General features: G+C 39.6%; 1 protein-coding gene across 1 annotated transcript in view; it reads left to right on the forward strand.

Annotated features, from left to right (window-relative positions):
* Positions 1 to 9,387, forward strand: part of LOC121843629 (vacuolar protein sorting-associated protein 13C-like) — a 23,195-nt gene extending 13,808 nt beyond the window's left edge. The window contains exons 8-17 of the mRNA XM_042313375.1: positions 1 to 148; positions 1,421 to 1,537; positions 1,971 to 2,074; positions 2,484 to 2,651; positions 6,029 to 6,333; positions 6,551 to 6,698; positions 7,346 to 7,451; positions 8,051 to 8,199; positions 8,723 to 8,748; positions 9,363 to 9,387. The exon at positions 1 to 148 is cut by the window's left edge and continues 3 nt beyond it. Of these exons, the coding sequence (XP_042169309.1) occupies positions 1 to 148; positions 1,421 to 1,537; positions 1,971 to 2,074; positions 2,484 to 2,651; positions 6,029 to 6,333; positions 6,551 to 6,698; positions 7,346 to 7,451; positions 8,051 to 8,199; positions 8,723 to 8,748; positions 9,363 to 9,387 (1,296 nt within the window). The remainder of the gene's footprint in view (positions 149 to 1,420; positions 1,538 to 1,970; positions 2,075 to 2,483; positions 2,652 to 6,028; positions 6,334 to 6,550; positions 6,699 to 7,345; positions 7,452 to 8,050; positions 8,200 to 8,722; positions 8,749 to 9,362) is intronic.
* Positions 9,388 to 19,811: the final 10,424 nt, after the last annotated feature.

Here is a 19,811-nt window from a genome sequence, read left to right on the forward strand (position 1 = left end):
GAGTTGTCATCTCTAGACTTTCTCCTCCACACCAAAGCGCTCCTCTCCACCATCAACTATCTGAACACAGCCGTACCCCAGGAGCTGACAGCCTCCAAGGACAGAGAGGCCAAGAAACAGGTGGAGAAGGCTGGACAGGGGAAGACAGGTATACATTATGTTATACTATAATATACTATACTTTAATATACTACAATATACTGTACTGTTCTATAATTTACAATACTATAATATGCCATGCTCTACTATAATATACCATAATCTACTGTAATATACTATAATATATAATAATATACTATAATATACCATAATATACTGTAATATACTATAATATACAGTAATATACTATAATATACCATACTCTATATAATATGCCATACCATACGGTACTATACTATACCCTACTATAATATACCATACTATACTGTAATATACTATAATATACAATAATATACTATAATATACCATACTGTATATAATATACAATACCATACGGTACTATACTATACTATAATATACCATAATATACCATACTGTATATAATATACCATACGGTACAATACTATAATATACCATAATATACTATAATGTACTATACTATAATATACTATAATATACCATACTGTACAATACTATAATATACTGTAATACACTATAATATACCATACTGTACTATACTATAATATACCATACTGTACAATACTATAATATACTGTAATATACTATAATATACCATACTGTACTATACTATAATATACCATACTGTACTATACTATAATGTACTGTAATATACTATAATATACCATACTGTACTATACTATAATATACCATACTGTACTATACTATAATGTACTGTAATATACTATAATATACCATACTGTACTATACTATAATGTACTGTAATATACTATAATATACTATAATATACCATACTGTACTATACTATAATGTACTGTAATATACTATAATATACCATACTGTACTATACTATAATATACTGTAATATACTATAATATACCATACTGTACTATACTATAATATACTGTACTATACTATAATATACTATAATATACTGTAATATACTTTACCATATTATACTCTGCCATACCATAATTGACATACTTTAATGTACTATAATACACCAGTCTGTACTATATTTAGTTTATGTAATATACCAAACTATAGTATACTATAGTATACTGTACTATATTTATTAAACTCTGTTCTGTACCATACTATAATATACTGTTCTCTACCATACTGTACTATATTCAGTGTATGTTGGGCACCACATGGCCATTAAATACTAGTATTAAACTCTGTTCTCTACCATACTGTACTATATTCAGTGTATGTTGGGCACCACATGGCCATTAAAGACTAGTATTATTAATGTCGTTTCGTTGTTCTCCTCCTTCAGTGTCGAAAGGAGCAAAAAACAGCAATGTGACAAACTTCAAACTGTCTGCTAAGCTGGGTTCATTCCGTGTGGAGGTGTGTGATGACCGGCGGAACATCGCTGACATCACAATACAAGGTAAGATGTGACCAATCATCTGAAAGGAGAGGGGGGGGGAGGAGTTTGTGGGGGCGGGGGGAGGAGTTATGCTGCTTATAAACTTACTTATCCAGTTTTGGAAAATGTCCTTCCAACATTTATTTCAGTTATCTCTGCATGTGATTTACATACTGTGTGCTAACTGTGTGCTAACTGTGTGCTAACTGTGTGCTAACTGTGTGCTAACTGTGTGCTGACTGTGTGCTAACTGTGTACTAACTGTGTGCTGACTGTGTGCTGACTGTGTGCTGACTGTGTGCTGACTGTGTGCTGACTGTGTGCTAACTGTGTACTAACTGTGTACTGACTGTGTGCTGACTGTGCTGACTGTACTAACTGTGTGCTAACTGTGTGCTGACTGTGTGCTGACTGTGTGCTGACTGTGTACTTGACTTGACTGATCTTTCGTCAGGTATTGATGGGTCGGTGCTGGTCCAGGCCAAAGAGACAATGCTGTTTGCCAGGCTCAGGGACATAGTGGTGCTGGATGTCGACCCCAAAACCATCCACAAAAAGGTGATTTTTGATTTAAAAATGATTATTGCGTTGGTCCTGTCTCAGTTAACTCTACTTTTTTTTTTACCTTTATATAACTCGGCAAGTCAGTTAAGAACAAATTCTTATTTTCAATGACAGCCTAGGAACAGTGGGTTAACTGCCTGTTCAGGGGCAGAACAACAGATTTGTACCTTGTCAGCTCAGGGGTTTGAACTTGCAACCTTCCGGTTACTAGTCCAACGCTCTAACCACTAGGCTACCCTGCCGCCTAGTACAGACAGAAGTACACCATTGGCCAACACCTTGTTCTGTTATTACACACATCGTTAGTGAGCTGAAGGGGTAGTTTGTAGTAATGTGGTCTGTTTTAATTTACAAGGGAGACTGTATCATCGTCATACTGTACTGTCCTGGTGTGATCCTGTAGGCCGTCTCCATCGTGGGCGAGGAGGTGTTCAGCTTTCAGATGTCCCTGTATCCCAACGCTACGGAGGGAGAAGGTTACTCAGACACCTCCAAGGTGGACGGGAAGGTTACCATGAGGCTGGGCTGCATCCAGATCGTCTATCTGCACAAGTTCCTTATGTCTCTACTGGTGAGGAAACCTCAGGGATGGGTATCGAGAGCTGGGCTCAATTCCATTATCAATTCCAGATCAATTCAGGAAGTACACAGAAATTCCAATTTCCTTCAATGCTTTTCAATTGGGGTAAAAAAATAAAATTAAAATTAAAAAAATGGAATTCAAGTGTTGTTTACTTTCTGAATTGACTGGAATTGAAATGGAATTGGTCCCAACTGGAGAGGACACGTTGACATATCAACTTCCCCACTGAGTGGAACATGGTTTATTAGTACCTATGTCCTTCATTTAGGAAATGTAGATACCGTGTATGAGGGTTATGCCTATGTGTCTTGCTATGTGCCAGTTCCCTACAGGCGGATTAAGCCTATTTCCTCCACTAAAACGTACTTTTAATGGAGATTCTCTAAAGGTCATGGTCATAAATAGGTTTCATCTTGGTCCAGGAAACCAGCTCTTTATGTTGCAGGGGAACGTTATTAGGATGTTTTGGTCGATTGGAGTCCTTTCATGTTACCAGGAAGATTTAAAACATTATTTTAATTTCTGAGAGGCTGTTTCCTTTTTTACTGTTTATATTTATCCTGTTATGTGTTTGTTTATCCTTTTATCCTTTAAATCTGTGGTGTTCTCTCCAGGCCTCTTATGGCTATCAGTGTCCTCAGTATCTATAAATCTGTGGTGTTCTCTCCAGGCCTCTTATAGCTATCAGTATCTATAAATCTGTGGTGTTCTCTCCAGGCCTCTTATAGCTATCAGTATCCTCAGTATCTATAAATCTGTGGTGTTCTCTCCAGGCCTCTTATGGCTATCAGTGTCCTCAGTATCTATAAATCTGTGGTGTTCTCTCCAGGCCTCTTATGGCTATCAGTGTCCTCAGTATCTATAAATCTGTGGTGTTCTCTCCAGGCCTCTTATAGCTATCAGTGTCCTCAGTATCTATAAATCTGTGGTGTTCTCTCCAGGCCTCTTATAGCTATCAGTATCTATAAATCTGTGGTGTTCTCTCCAGGCCTCTTATAGCTATCAGTGTCCTCAGTATCTATAAATCTGTGGTGTTCTCTCCAGGCCTCTTATGGCTATCAGTGTCCTCAGTATCTATAAATCTGTGGTGTTCTCTCCAGGCCTCTTATAGCTATCAGTATCCTCAGTATCACTCTCCTTATGAGGTACAGTTTATGGCATGTTGTATAGCACTAAACTACAGATTATGGCACGCAGCGCAGCACTAAACTACAGATTATGGCATGCAGCTCAACACTAAACTACAGATTATGGCATGCAGCGCAGCACTAAACTACAGATTATGGCATGCAGCGCAGCACTAAACTACAGATTATGGCATGCAGCGCAGCACTAAACTACAGATTATGGCATGCAGCTCAACACTAAACTACAGATTATGGCATGCAGCGCAGCACTAAACTACAGATTATGGCATGCAGCGCAGCACTAAACTACAGATTATGGCATGCAGCGCAGCACTAAACTACAGATTATGGCATGCAGCGCAGCACTAAACTACAGATTATGGCATGCAGCGCAGCACTAAACTACAGATTATGGCATGCAGCGCAGCACTAAACTACAGATTATGGCATGCAGCGCAGCACTAAACTACAGCATTCACCCTCTGCTTTGCAGCTTCATCACACCCAGACACCACAGCACTGTTAACCACTACCTTACACCCAGGCCCCTATCTTAAGGACAGGGTTAGGGCCCTATCTTAAGGACAGGGTTAGGGCCCTATCTTAAGGACAGGGTTAGGGCCCTATCTTAAGGACAGGGTTAGGGCCGGTTAGGGCCCTATCTTAAGGACAGGGTTAATTCCAATGAATTGAAATGGAATTGACCCCAACCCTGTTAAGAACCTATACGTTTTACACTATACTCAGAGAAACATTTAACCCTTGTTGTGGGCGTGTGCAAACACAGATCTGTTGTTGTGTAGCCAACTCCCATGGTCATGTTTGGCGTCACGGTGTCCATAGATAGGAGTAGACGGCGCCAACAGATCTGGGTCCGGAGTAGACAGCGCCAACAGATCTGGGTCCAGGCTACACGGCGCCAACAGATCTGATGTGTGATATATTTATATAGAGACAGAGTAGTTACTATAGCTTGATGTGTGATATATTTATATAGAGACAGAGTAGTTACTATATAGTTACTATAGATATATTTATATAGAGTAGAGACAGAGTAGTTACTATAGCTTGATGTGTGATATATTTATATAGAGACAGAGTAGTTACTATAGCTTGATGTGTGATATATTTATATAGAGTAGAGACAGAGTAGTTACTATAGCTTGATGTGTGATATATTTATATAGAGTAGAGACAGAGTAGTTACTATAGCTTGATGTGTGATATATTTATATAGAGACAGAGTAGTTACTATATAGTTACTATAGATATATTTATATAGAGTAGAGACAGAGTAGTTACTATATAGTTACTATAGATATATTTATATAGAGTAGAGACAGAGTAGTTACTATATAGTTACTATAGATATATTTATATAGAGTAGAGACAGAGTAGTTACGATAGCTTGATGTGTGATATATTTATATAGAGTAGAGACAGAGTAGTTACTATAGATATATTTATATAGAGTAGAGACTGAGTAGTTACTATAGATATATTTATATAGAGTAGAGACAGAGTAGTTACTATAGCTTGATGAAATATATATTTATAAAGAGTAGAGACAGAGTAGTTACTTTAGCTTGATGTGTGATTTGTTGAGATGTATGAAATCTTGACGAAACATATTTCTCTGTGGACATGCTGTATGTAAAGAGCTGTTGTTGATAACGCGGTGTGGTAAACTATTTGATTGGTCAGTTGAACATGATGCTCTGGTCTTGATGACATGTTAATAGCCTTGTCTCTTTCTACGTAATGGCTCTTTCTCCAGTTTCTAAATCTCATTGGCACTTTGGAATGTCTCTCTGAACTTTGTGGTTTGTCGTCGCACGGGGGGGAAGAAAAGGAATGTTTTCATGCACAACGTAACAACCGAACTCACTCCTCATTTCAAATGCTACGCAAATCTCACTCAACCGCCATTTTTCATAAAACCTCTTATAACGGCCTATATAACCTAAATCCTCCTGCTTCCTTCCAGCCGTTGTTCCCTTCCCTCTGTCTTTGTGAATTCACTTCCAGGAAACGGTGTTTAAAGTTACACATCTGCATCACCTAGTTTCACATTTTGTTACGTATAACATATAACGTCCCCTGTCATTGTTCCTTTACCATGGCTGACCATTAGACCACTATACAGAACCTCAGCGTGTCTGTCCTGCTGTGTTAGTGTCTTCATGGTCTCTGTCCTGCTGTGTTAGTGTCTTCATGGTCTCTGTCCTTCGCCCCCAGACATTTCTGGATAACTTCCAGACGGCCAAAGAGGCGGTGAGTGTGGCCACGGCCCAGGCAGCAGAGAAGGCGGCCTCCAGCGTCCGAGACTTTGCCCAGAAGAGCTTCCGTCTCTCCATGGACATCAAGCTGAAGGCCCCTCTCATCGTCATCCCTCAGTCCTCCACCTCACGCAATGCGTTTGTGGTGGACCTGGGGCTCATCACCGTGGGCAACAGTTTCAGTCTGATGTCGGCTGAAGGGTTCTCGCTGCCCGCTGTGTTGGACACCATGGACGTCAAACTCACTCAGCTCAAACTGTCCAGGTATTAGAGGAGACTAAAACGTTTGGTGCTAAAATAGGACATACTGCTTGGTGTGTGTGTGTGTGTGTGTGCGTGTGTGTGTGTGTGTGTGTGTGTTAACGTTGTCTTTCATTTATTCTTTCTTTCATGGTCCTTGGAGCCGGATTGTTAGCGTACTCATTTGAAGTGTGTGTGTGTGCTCTGATTGGGTAATCCCACTTTATTCATCTCTCCATAGGACCACGCTGAAACAAGGCTCCCCACAGACAGACATTGAGATCCTTCAGCCAATCAATTTAGAGCTTCTGGTCAAACGGAACCTGGCCTCTTCCTGGTACAACAAGATCCCTGGAGTAGAGGTTCAAGGAATGCTCAAGTCTATGAATGTAGGTTTACTGACCCTGACACTGACCCTAACACTGACCCTAACACTGACCCTGACCCTAACACTGACCCTAACATTGACCCTGACCCCTAACACTGACCCTAACCCTAGAGGACAAGTCCAAGGAGAACTCAAGTCTATGAATGTAGGTTTTACTGACCCTGACCCTAACAACCCTGACCCTAACACTGACCCTGACCCTAACACTGACCCTGACCCTAACACTGACCCTGACCCTAACACTGACCCTAACCCTGACCCTAACACTGGACCCTAACACTGACCCTGACCCTAACCCTGAAAACTCAAGTCAAGGAAAACTCTATGAATGTAGGTTTACTGACACTGACCCTGACCCCCTAACACTGACCCTAACACTGACCCTGACCTAACACTAACCCATTCCAAGGAGAACTCAAGTCTATGAATTAGGAGCATCTTCCATTGTATTTATTAAAAAAAAAATGTTTCCACTTCCACTGACAGCTGGTGGTTCTCTGGATACAGAAGTTGCCTTCTAGGAGAACAGATCTGCCCTAGAAACACAGATGTTTGATCTCAATGGGATCTAGTTGTATAAATAAAAGGAGAGGTACATCAGCACCAAATCAAGATGTTTTCCATCCTTTTTTAATCTCCTCCCTCCAGATGGCTCTGGGTCAGGAGGACTTTGGTGTCCTGATGAAGACACTGAGGGAGAACATCGGAGAGGGCAGCAAAGAGCACGTCATGGATGTCAAGAAACAAGGTAGAGGTAGGTCCTAGTGTCTTACACACCAAACACACTGTAACTAGTGCCTGGAGGTAGATCCTAGTGTCTTACACACCAAACACACTGTAACTAGGGCCTGGAGGTAGATCCTAGTGTCTTACACACCAAACACACTGTAACTAGGGCCTGGAGGGGGATCCTAGTGTCTTACACACCAAACACACTGTAACTAGGGCCTGGAGGTAGATCCTAGTGTCTAGATCCTAGTAACCGAAAGGTCGCTAGATCGAATCCCTGAGCTGACAAGGTAAAAATCTGTCGTTCTGCCCCCTGAGCAAGGCAGTTAACCCACTGTTCCCGGTAGGCCGTCATTGTAAATAAGAATTTATTCTTAACTGACTTGCCTAATTAAATCAAGGTCAAATAAAACAATTAAACTGATCTGGAACCAGGCTAATTGATGATGCATTGCATGCATGTACAGCCTCAATATGAATTTCCGTTCCACAAGATTGAACAATAAAGTTTTTTGAATTTGGAATCTTTGCTAGACACAGCAGAGATGTCAAAACAGATGAATGTGTATTACTGGAGATAATGTCTATTGAACAGATGAAAATGTCTTTACTGGTAATGTCTAGACAAGGCAGAGCAGCACCAGCTGGAGGGGAATGAGGTGGGATGTCTACCTGTGGAGGCTGGAGGAGGAGGACAGCCTGCTGCTGTTACCAATGCAGGAGGACTGGGAGAAAACATCGTCAATATGCTGCTCAACCTGGAGATTAAGGAGGTAGCTCTCTACCGACCTAAACACAGTGGTCTGTTGTGATGTCATTAGGTGGCTAATATACACAGTGGTCTGTTGTGATGTCATTAGCTGGCTAATATACACAGTGGTCTGTTGTGATGTCATTAGCTGGCTAATATACACAGTGGTCTGTTGTGATGTCATTAGGTGGCTAATAAACACAGTGGTCTGTTGTGATGTCATTAGGTGGCTAATATACACAGTGGTCTGTTGTGATGTCATTAGCTGGCTAATATACACAGTGGTCTGTTGTGATGTCATTAGGTGGCTAATATACACAGTGGTCTGTTGTGATGTCATTAGCTGGCTAATATGCACAGTGGTCTGTTATGCTGTGTCTTTAGTACCTTTTACTGAAGCACCAAGGGAAATAAAATGCTTTTACAGTTGGTGTTGATCAGTTTGTCACAGTGTCTATTTTCCATCACTGGCTGAAAACTAGACACTCCCAAATCCATCCAGCTTTACTCCTGGTCTCAAATCTCCTTCATGGTGATGTCATCAGGTGGTTGTGAAGCTGAAGAAGTCCAGGTCAGTCAGAAGGAGAGTCCGTTGTGTTGTCATTAGCCCAGCTGGGCATCCACACCAATGTCAGGAAGTGGTCATGGTGTGATGTCATTAGAAAATCTCTATGAAGTGCCTAGTTCTCAGGTGGTCTGTAGCCTGTGAGGTGTCATGTTGTATAGGCTAAAACACAAGGCCTGGTTTAAATACTGAATTGTGATGACATTCTGGTTAGGAATACAATAGTTACCAGTGGTCTGTTGTGATGACATTCTGGTTAGGAATACAGTATTACCATGACATTCTGGTTAGGAATACAGTAGTTACCATGACATTCTGGTTAGGTACAGTAGTTACCATGAATTAAACTGGATGTCATTCAGGTGAGGCTACAGTAGTTACCATGTGGTCTGGTCATTCTGGTGATGAAATACATCCCAGTGTTCTAGTTGCTAAATCAGAAAGCCACTGATTTTCATTTGACTGTTTTCATTCCAACGGTGAACCACTGTGCTAATAGTTCCTCTGTGGAGTCAGGTGCTGTTCAAAGTGGATGTCACTTCAAGGTGGGACATACCTATTGATTTTGTTATGTGATGTACACCTTCCTAATATTGTCTTGCTCCCCCTTCCTCCCTCAGAACAGCCTCAGTGGTCAGTCTGTGATGTCATTAGCCCAGTCTATACCAGTCTAGTACAGCCCTCTAGCCCAGTCTATACCTCTAGCTCAGCCCTCTTTATACCTCTAGCCCAGTCTATACCTCTAGCCCAGTCTATACCTCTAGTACAGCCCTCTAGCCCAGTAATACCTCTAGCCCAGTCTATACCTCTAGCCAGTCTATGTTGACCCCAGCTATTCTAAACAGTCTATACAGTGTCTATTTTAGTGTTCTCGATTTGAAAAGGTATAGACTCCCAAATCCATCCAGCTTTTCTGTGTGTTCATTGGCTAGAGGTTTAGACTCAAATCTACTACCTTGTGTTCTGTGTGTTCATTGGTTGTATAGACTGGGCTAGAGGGCTACCACCAGTGTCTGTGTGTTCATTGGCTAGAGGTATAGACTGGGCTAGAGGGCCAGGTTCTGTGTTCATTGGTTAGAGGTATAGACTGGGCTAGAGGGCTGTACTACCTGTGTTCTGTGTGTTCATTGGCTAGAGGTATAGACTGGGTTACAGGGCTGTACTACCTTGTGTTCTGTGTGTTCATTGGCTAGAGGTATAGACTGGGCTAGAGGGCTGTACTACCTTGTGTTCTGTGTGTTCATTGGCTAGAATAGACTGGGCTAGAGGGCTGTAACCTTGTGTTCTGTGTGTTCATTGGCTAGAGGTATAGACTGGGTTAGAGGGCTGTACTACCTTGTGTTCTGTGTGTTCATTGGCTAGAGGTATAGACTGGGCTAGAGGGCTGTACTACCTTGTATTCTGTGTGTTCATTGGCTGTATAAAGATTGAGAGTTCTTCCTAAAGTCCAGTAACTCAGAATAATAAACACTTTGCTTTTTTATTTTATTTAACCTTTATTTAACCTTTATTTAACCTTTATTTAACTAGGCAAGTCAGTTAAGAATAAACCTTATTTACAATGAGAACCTACCAAAAGGCCTCCTGTGGGAACGGGGGCCTGGGATTAAAATAAATAAATACATGAATAAATACAATATAAATATAGGACAGAACACACATCACGACAAGAAAGACATCACTTAAAGGGAGACATCACATAAAGAGAGACAACACTACATAAAGAGAGACAACAACACTACATAAAGAGAGACAACACTACATAAAGAGAGACAACACTACATAGAGACAACACTACAAAGAGAGACAACACAACATAAAGAGAGACAACAACACTACAGGTAAAGAGAGACAACACTACACTACATAGAGACAACACAACATAAAGAGAGACAACAACACTACATAAATAGAGACAACACTACACTACATAAAGAGAGACAACACTACACTACATAAAGAGAGACAACACTACACTACATAGAGACAACACAACATAAAGAGAGACAACAACACTACATAAATAGACAACAACACTACATAAAGAGAGACAACAACACAACATAAAGAGAGACAACACTACATAAAGAGAGACAACACTACATAAAGAGAGACAACACTACATAAAGAGAGACAACAACACTACATAAAGAGAGACAACAACACTACATAAAGAGAGACAACAACACTACATAAAGAGAGACAACACTACATAAAGAGAGACAACAACACTACATAAAGAGAGACAACAACACTACATAAAGAGAGACAACACTACATAAAGAGAGACAACAACACTACATAAATAGAGACAACAACACTACATAAAGAGAGACAACACTACATAAAGAGAGACAACACCACATAAAGAGAGACAACACCACATAAAGAGAGACATCACTACACTACATAAAGAGAGACAACACTAGCCCAGAGACAACACTACACTACATAAAGAGTGACGACAACACTACATAAAGAGAGACAACACTACACTACATACAGAGAGACAACACTACATACAGAGAGACAACACTACATAAAGAGAGACACCACTACACTACATAAAGAGAGACAACAACACTACATAAAGAGAGACAACAACACTACATAAAGAGAGACAACAACACTACATAAAGAGAGACATCACTACACTACATAAAGAGAGACAACACTACATAGAGACAACACTACATACAGAGACATCACTACACTACATAAAGAGAGACAACAACACTAAATAAAGAGAGACAACAACACTACATAAAGAGAGACAACACAACACTACATACAGAGAGACAACAACACTACATAAAGAGACAACACTACATAAAGAGAGACACCACAACACTACATAAAGAGAGACATCACTACACTACATAAAGAGAGACATCACTACACTACATAAAGAGACAACACTACATAAAGAGAGACAACACTACATAAAGAGAGACAACACTACATAAAGAGAGACATCACTACACTACATACAGAGAGACAACACTACATAAAGAGAGACAACACTACATAGAGACAACACTACATACAGAGAGACAACACTACATAAAGAGAGACAACACTACATACAGAGAGACAACACAACACTACATAAAGAGAGACAACACAACACTACATAAAGAGAGACAACAACACTACATAAAGAGAGACAACACTACATAAAGAGAGACAACACTACACTACATAGACAACACTACATAAAGAGAGACAACAACACTACATAAAGAGAGACAACACTACACTACATAAAGAGAGACAACACTACATACAGAGAGACATTACACTACATAGAGTTAAAGAGAGACAACACAACATAAAGAGAGACAACACAACATAAAGAGAGACAACACTACATAAAGAGAGACAACAACACTACATAAAGAGAGACAACACTACACTACATAGAGACAACACAACATAAAGAGAGACAACACAACATAAAGAGAGACAACACTACATAAAGAGACAACAACACTACATAAATAGACAACAACACTACATAAATAGAGACAACACTACACTACATAAAGAGAGACAACACTACACTACATAGAGACAACACAACATAAAGAGAGACAACAACACTACATAAATAGACAACAACACTACATAAAGAGAGACAACAACACAACATAAAGAGAGACAACACTACATAAAGAGAGACAACAACACTACATAAAGAGAGACAACACTACATAAAGAGAGACAACACTACATAAAGAGAGACAACAACACTACATAAAGAGAGACAACAACACTACATAAAGAGAGACAACACTACATAAAGAGAGACAACACTACATAAAGAGAGACAACACTACACTACATAAAGAGAGACAACACTACATAAAGAGAGACAACACTACATAAAGAGAGACAACACAACACTACATAAAGAGAGACAACACTACATAAAGAGAGACAACAACACTACATACAGAGAGACAACACTACACTACATAAAGAGAGACGACAACACTACATAAAGAGAGACAACAACACTACATAAAGAGAGACAACACTACATACAGAGAGACACTACATAAAGAGAGACAACACAACACTACATAAAGAGAGACACTACATAGAGACAACACTACATACAGAGAGACAACACGACATACAGAGAGACAACACTACATAAAGAGAGACACGACAACACTACATAAAGAGAGACAACAACACTACATAAAGAGAGACAACAACACTACATAAAGAGAGACATCACTACACTACATACAGAGAGACAACACTACATACAGAGAGACAACACTACATAAAGAGACAACACTACATAGAGACAACACTACATACAGAGAGACAACACTACATAGAGACAACACTACATACAGAGAGACAACACTACACTACATGAAGAGAGACACCACAACACTACATAAAGAGAGACAACACTACACTACATAAAGAGAGACAACAACACTACATAAAGAGAGACATGACAACACTACATAAAGAGAGACGACAACACTACATAAAGAGAGACATCACTACACTACATAAAGAGAGACAACACTACATACAGAGAGACAACACTACATAAAGAGAGACAACAACACTACATAAAGAGAGACAACACTACATAAAGAGAGACAACAACACTACATAAAGAGAGACACCACAACACTACATAAAGAGAGACACCACAACACTACATAAATAGAGACAACACTACACTACATAAAGAGAGACGACAACACGACATAAAGAGAGACGACAACACTACATAAAGAGAGACATCACTACACTACATACAGAGAGACAACACTACACTACATACAGAGAGACAACACTACATAAAGAGAGACAACACTACATAGAGACAACACTACATACAGAGAGACAACACTACATAGAGACAACACTACATACAGAGAGACAACACTACACTACATGAAGAGAGACACCACAACACTACATAAAGAGAGACATCACTACATAAAGAGAGACAACACTACATAAAGAGAGACAACACTACATAGAGACAACAACACTACATAAAGAGAGACAACACTACACTACATAAAGAGAGACATCACTACATAAAGAGAGACAACACTACATAAAGAGAGAAAACACTACATAGAGAGACACCACTACACTACATAAAGAGAGACAACAACACTACATAAAGAGAGACATCACAACACTACATAAAGAGAGACAACACTACATAAAGAGAGACAACAACACTACATAAAGAGAGACAACACAACACAACATAAAGAGAGACAACACTACAGAGAGACAACACTACACTACATAAAGAGAGACAACAACACTACACTACATAAAGAGAGACAACACTACATAAAGAGAGACAACACTACACTACATAAAGAGAGACAACACTACACTACATAAAGAGAGACAACAACACTACACTACATAAAGAGAGACAACACTACATAAAGAGAGACAACACTACACTACATAAAGAGAGACAACACGACATAAAGAGAGACGACAACACTACATAAAGAGAGACAACAACACTACATAAAGACAACACTACATAAAGAGAGACACCACAACACTACATAAAGAGAGACACCACAACACTACATAAATAGAGACAACACTACACTACATAAAGAGAGACGACAACACGACATAAAGAGAGACGACAACACTACATAAAGAGAGACAACAACACTACATAAAGAGAGACATCACTACACTACATACAGAGAGACAACACTACATACAGAGAGACAACACTACATAAAGAGAGACAACACTACATAGAGACAACACTACATACAGAGAGACAACAACACTACATAAAGAGAGACAACACAACACTACATAAAGAGAGACAACACAACACTACATAAAGAGAGACAACACTACACTACATAAAGAGAGACAACACAACACTACATAAAGAGAGACAACAACACTACATAAAGAGAGACAACAACACTACATAAAGAGAGACAACACTACATAGAGACGACAACACTACATAAAGAGAGACAACACTACATAAAGAGAGACAACACAACACTACATAAAGAGAGACAACACTACACTACATAAAGAGAGACAACACAACACTACATAAAGAGAGACAACAACACTACATAAAGAGAGACAACAACACTACATAAAGAGAGATAACACTACACTACATAAAGAGAGACAACACAACACTACATAAAGAGAGACAACACTACACTACATAAAGAGAGACAACACAACACTACATAAAGAGAGACAACAACACTACATAAAGAGAGACAACAACACTACATAAAGAGAGACAACAACACTACATAAAGAGAGACAACACTACACTACATAAAGAGAGACAACACAACACTACATAAAGAGAGACAACACTACACTACATAAAGAGAGACAACACAACACTACATAAAGAGAGACATCACTACATACAGAGAGACAACACTACATAAAGAGAGACAACAACACTACATAAAGAGAGACAACAACACTACATAAATAGAGACATCACTACACTACATAAAGAGACAACAACACTACATAAAGAGAGACAACACTACATAAAGAGAGACAACACTACATAAAGAGAGACATCACTACACTACATAAAGAGAGACAACAACACTACATAAAGAGAGACAACAACACTACATAAAGAGAGACAACAACACTACATAAAGAGAGACAACAACACTACATAAAGAGAGACAACAACACTACATAAAGAGAGACAACAACACTACATAAAGAGAGACAACACTACACTACATAAAGAGAGACAACAACACTACATAAAGAGAGACATCACTACACTACATAAAGAGAGACAACACTACATAAAGAGAGACAACACAACAATACATAAAGAGAGACACTACAACACTACATAAAGAGAGACATCACTACACTACATAAAGAGAGACAACAACACTACATAAAGAGAGACAACAACACTACACTACATAAAGAGAGACAACAACACTACATAAAGAGAGACAACACTACATAAAGAGAGACAACACTACATAAAGAGAGACAACAACACTACATAAATAGAGACATCACTACACTACATAAAGAGAGACAACACTACATAAAGAGAGACAACACTACATAAAGAGAGACAACACTACATAAAGAGAGACAACAACACTACATAAAGAGAGACAACACTACATAAAGAGAGACAACAACACTACATAAAGAGAGACAACACAACACAACATAAAGAGAGACATCACTACACTACATAAAGAGAGACAACACAACATAAAGAGAGACAACACTACATAAAGAGAGACAACACTACATAAAGAGAGACAACAACACTACATAAAGAGAGACAACACTACATAAAGAGAGACAACACTACATAAATAGAGACATCACTACACTACATAAAGAGAGACAACACTACATAAAGAGAGACAACACTACATAAAGAGAGACAACACTACATAAAGAGAGACAACAACACTACATAAAGAGAGACAACACTACATAGAGACAACACTACACTACATAAAGAGAGACAACACTACACTACATAAAGAGAGACAACACTACATAAAGAGAGACAACACCACATAAAGAGAGACAACACTACACTACATAAAGAGAGACAACACCACATAAAGAGAGACAACACCACATAAAGAGAGACAACACTACATAAAGAGAGACAACACTACATAAAGAGAGACAACAACACTACATAAAGAGAGACACCACAACACTACATAAAGAGACAACAACACTACATAAAGAGAGACAACACTACACTACATAAAGAGAGACAACACTACATAGAGACAACACTACACTACATAAAGAGAGACAACACTACATAGAGACAACACTACATAAAGAGAGACGACAACACAACATAAAGAGAGACACCACTACATAGAGACATCACTACACTACATAAAGAGAGACAACACTACATACAGAGAGACACCACAACACTACATAAAGAGAGACAACAACACTACATAAAGAGAGACAACACAACACTACATAAAGAGAGACAACAACACTACATAAATAGAGACATCACAACACTACATAAAGAGAGACAACACTACATAAAGAGAGACAACACTACATAAAGAGAGACAACACTACACTACATAGACAACACTACATAAAGAGAGACAACACTACATAGAGACAACACTACATAAAGAGAGACGACAACACTACATAAAGAGAGACAACAACACTACATAAAGAGAGACAACAACACTACATAAATAGAGACATCACAACACTACATAAAGAGAGACAACACTACATAAAGAGAGACAACACTACATAGAGACAACACAACACTACATAAAGAGAGACAACAACACTACATAAAGAGAGACAACAACACTACATAAATAGAGACATCACAACACTACATAAAGAGAGACAACACTACATAAAGAGAGACAACACTACACTACATAGACAACACTACATAAAGAGAGACAACACAACATAGAGACGACAACACTACATAGAGACGACAACACGACATAAAGAGAGACGACAACACGACATAAAGAGAGACGACAACACGACATAAAGAGAGACGACACTACATAGAGACGACAACACTACATAAAGAGAGACGACAACATGACATAAAGAGAGACAACAACACTACATAAAGAGAGACGACAACACGACATAGAGACAACACGACAGAGACAACACGACCTAAAGAGAGACAACACGACCTAAAGAGAGACAACACGACAGAGACAGACAACACGACAGAGAGAGACAACACGACAGAGAGAGACAACACGACAGAGAGAGACAACACGACAGAGAGAGACAACACGACCTAAAGAGAGACAACACGACCTAAAGAGAGACAACACGACCTAAAGAGAGACAACACGACAGAGAGAGACAACACGACCTAAAGAGAGACAACACGACAGAGAGAGACAACACGACAGAGAGAGACAACACGACCTAAAAGAGAGACAACACGACCTAAAGAGAGACAACAGACCTAAAGAGAGACAACACGACCTAAAGAGAGACAACACGACCTAAAGAGAGACAACACGACCTAAAGAGAGACAACACGACCTAAAGAGAGACAACACGACCTAAAGAGAGACAACACGACCTAAAGAGAGACAACACGACCTAAAGAGAGACAACACGACCTAAAGAGAGACAACACGACAGAGACAGACAACACGACAGAGAGAGACAACACGACAGAGAGAGACAACACGACAGAGGCAACACGACAGAGGCAACACGACAGAGAGAGACAACACGACAGAGACAGACAACACGACAGAGAGAGACAACACGACAGAGAGAGACAACAGACCTAAAGAGAGACAACACGACAGAGAGAGACAACACGACCTAAAGAGAGACAACACGACAGAGACAACACGACAGAGAGAGGCAACACGACAGAGAGAGACAACACGACAGAGACAACACGACAGAGAGAGACAACACGACAGAGAGAGACAACACGACAGAGAGAGACAACACGACAGAGAGAGACAACACGACAGAGAGAGACAACACGACAGAGAGAGACAACACGACAGAGAGAGACAACACGACCTAAAGAGAGACAACACGACAGAGAGACAACACGACCTAAAGAGAGAGACAGAGACAACACGACAGAGAGAGACAACACGACAGAGAGAGACAACACGACAGAGAGAGACAACACAGAGAGAGACAACACGACAGAGAGAGACAACACGACAGAGAGAGACAACACGACAGAGAGAGACAACACGACAGAGAGAGACAACACGACAGAGAGAGACAACACGACAGAAGAGAGACAGACACGACCTAAAGAGAGACAACACGACCTAAAGAGAGACAACACGACCTAAAGAGAGACAACACGACCTAAAGAGAGACAACACGACCTAAAGAGAGACAACACGACCTAAAGAGAGACAACACGACCTAAAGAGAGACAACACGACCTAAAGAGAGACAACAACACTACATACAGAGAGACAACAACACTACATACAGAGAGACAACAACACTACATAAAGAGAGACAACAACACTACATACAGAGAGACAACACAACACTACATAAAGAGAGACACTACATAAAGAGAGACAACACTACACTACATAAAGAGAGACCTAAGACAACACTACACTACATAAAGAGAGACAACACTACACTACATAAAGAGAGACAACACTACATAAAGAGAGACAACACAACACTACATAAAGAGAGACCTAAGACAACACTACACTACATAAGGAGAGACTACACTACATAAAGAGACAACACTACATAAAGAGAGACAACACAACACTACATAAAGAGAGACAACACGACATAAAGAGAGACAACACAACACTACACTACATAGAGACAACACTACACTACATAGAGACAACACTACACTACATAAGGAGAGACAACACTACACTACATAAAGAGAGACAACACTACATAAAGAGAGACAACACTACATAAAGAGAGACAATAGAGACAACACTACACTACATAAAGAGAGACAACACTACACTACATAAAGAGAGACAACAACATAAAGAGAGACAACACTACATAAAGAGAGACAACACTACACTACATAGAGACAACACATAAAGAGAGACAACACAACACTACATAAAGAGAGACCTAAGACAACACTACACTACATAAAGAGAGACAACACTACATAAAGAGAGACAACACAACACTACATAAAGAGAGACCTAAGACAACACTACACTACATTAAGAGAGACCTAAGACAACACTACACTACATAAGGAGAGACAACACTACACTACATAAAGAGAGACACCACTACATAAAGAGACAACACAACACTACATAAAGAGAGACCTAAGACAACACTACACTACATAAGGAGAGACAACACTACACTACATAGAGACAACACTACATAAAGAGAGACAACACAACACTACATAAAGAGAGACCTAAGACAACACTACACTACATAAGGAGAGACAACACTACACTACATAAAGAGAGACACCACTACATAAAGAGAGACAACACAACACTACATAA

The sequence above is a fragment of the Oncorhynchus tshawytscha genome, unplaced genomic scaffold, assembly GCF_018296145.1.
Source record: "Oncorhynchus tshawytscha isolate Ot180627B unplaced genomic scaffold, Otsh_v2.0 Un_contig_7495_pilon_pilon, whole genome shotgun sequence".
Lineage (NCBI taxonomy): Eukaryota > Metazoa > Chordata > Actinopteri > Salmoniformes > Salmonidae > Oncorhynchus > Oncorhynchus tshawytscha.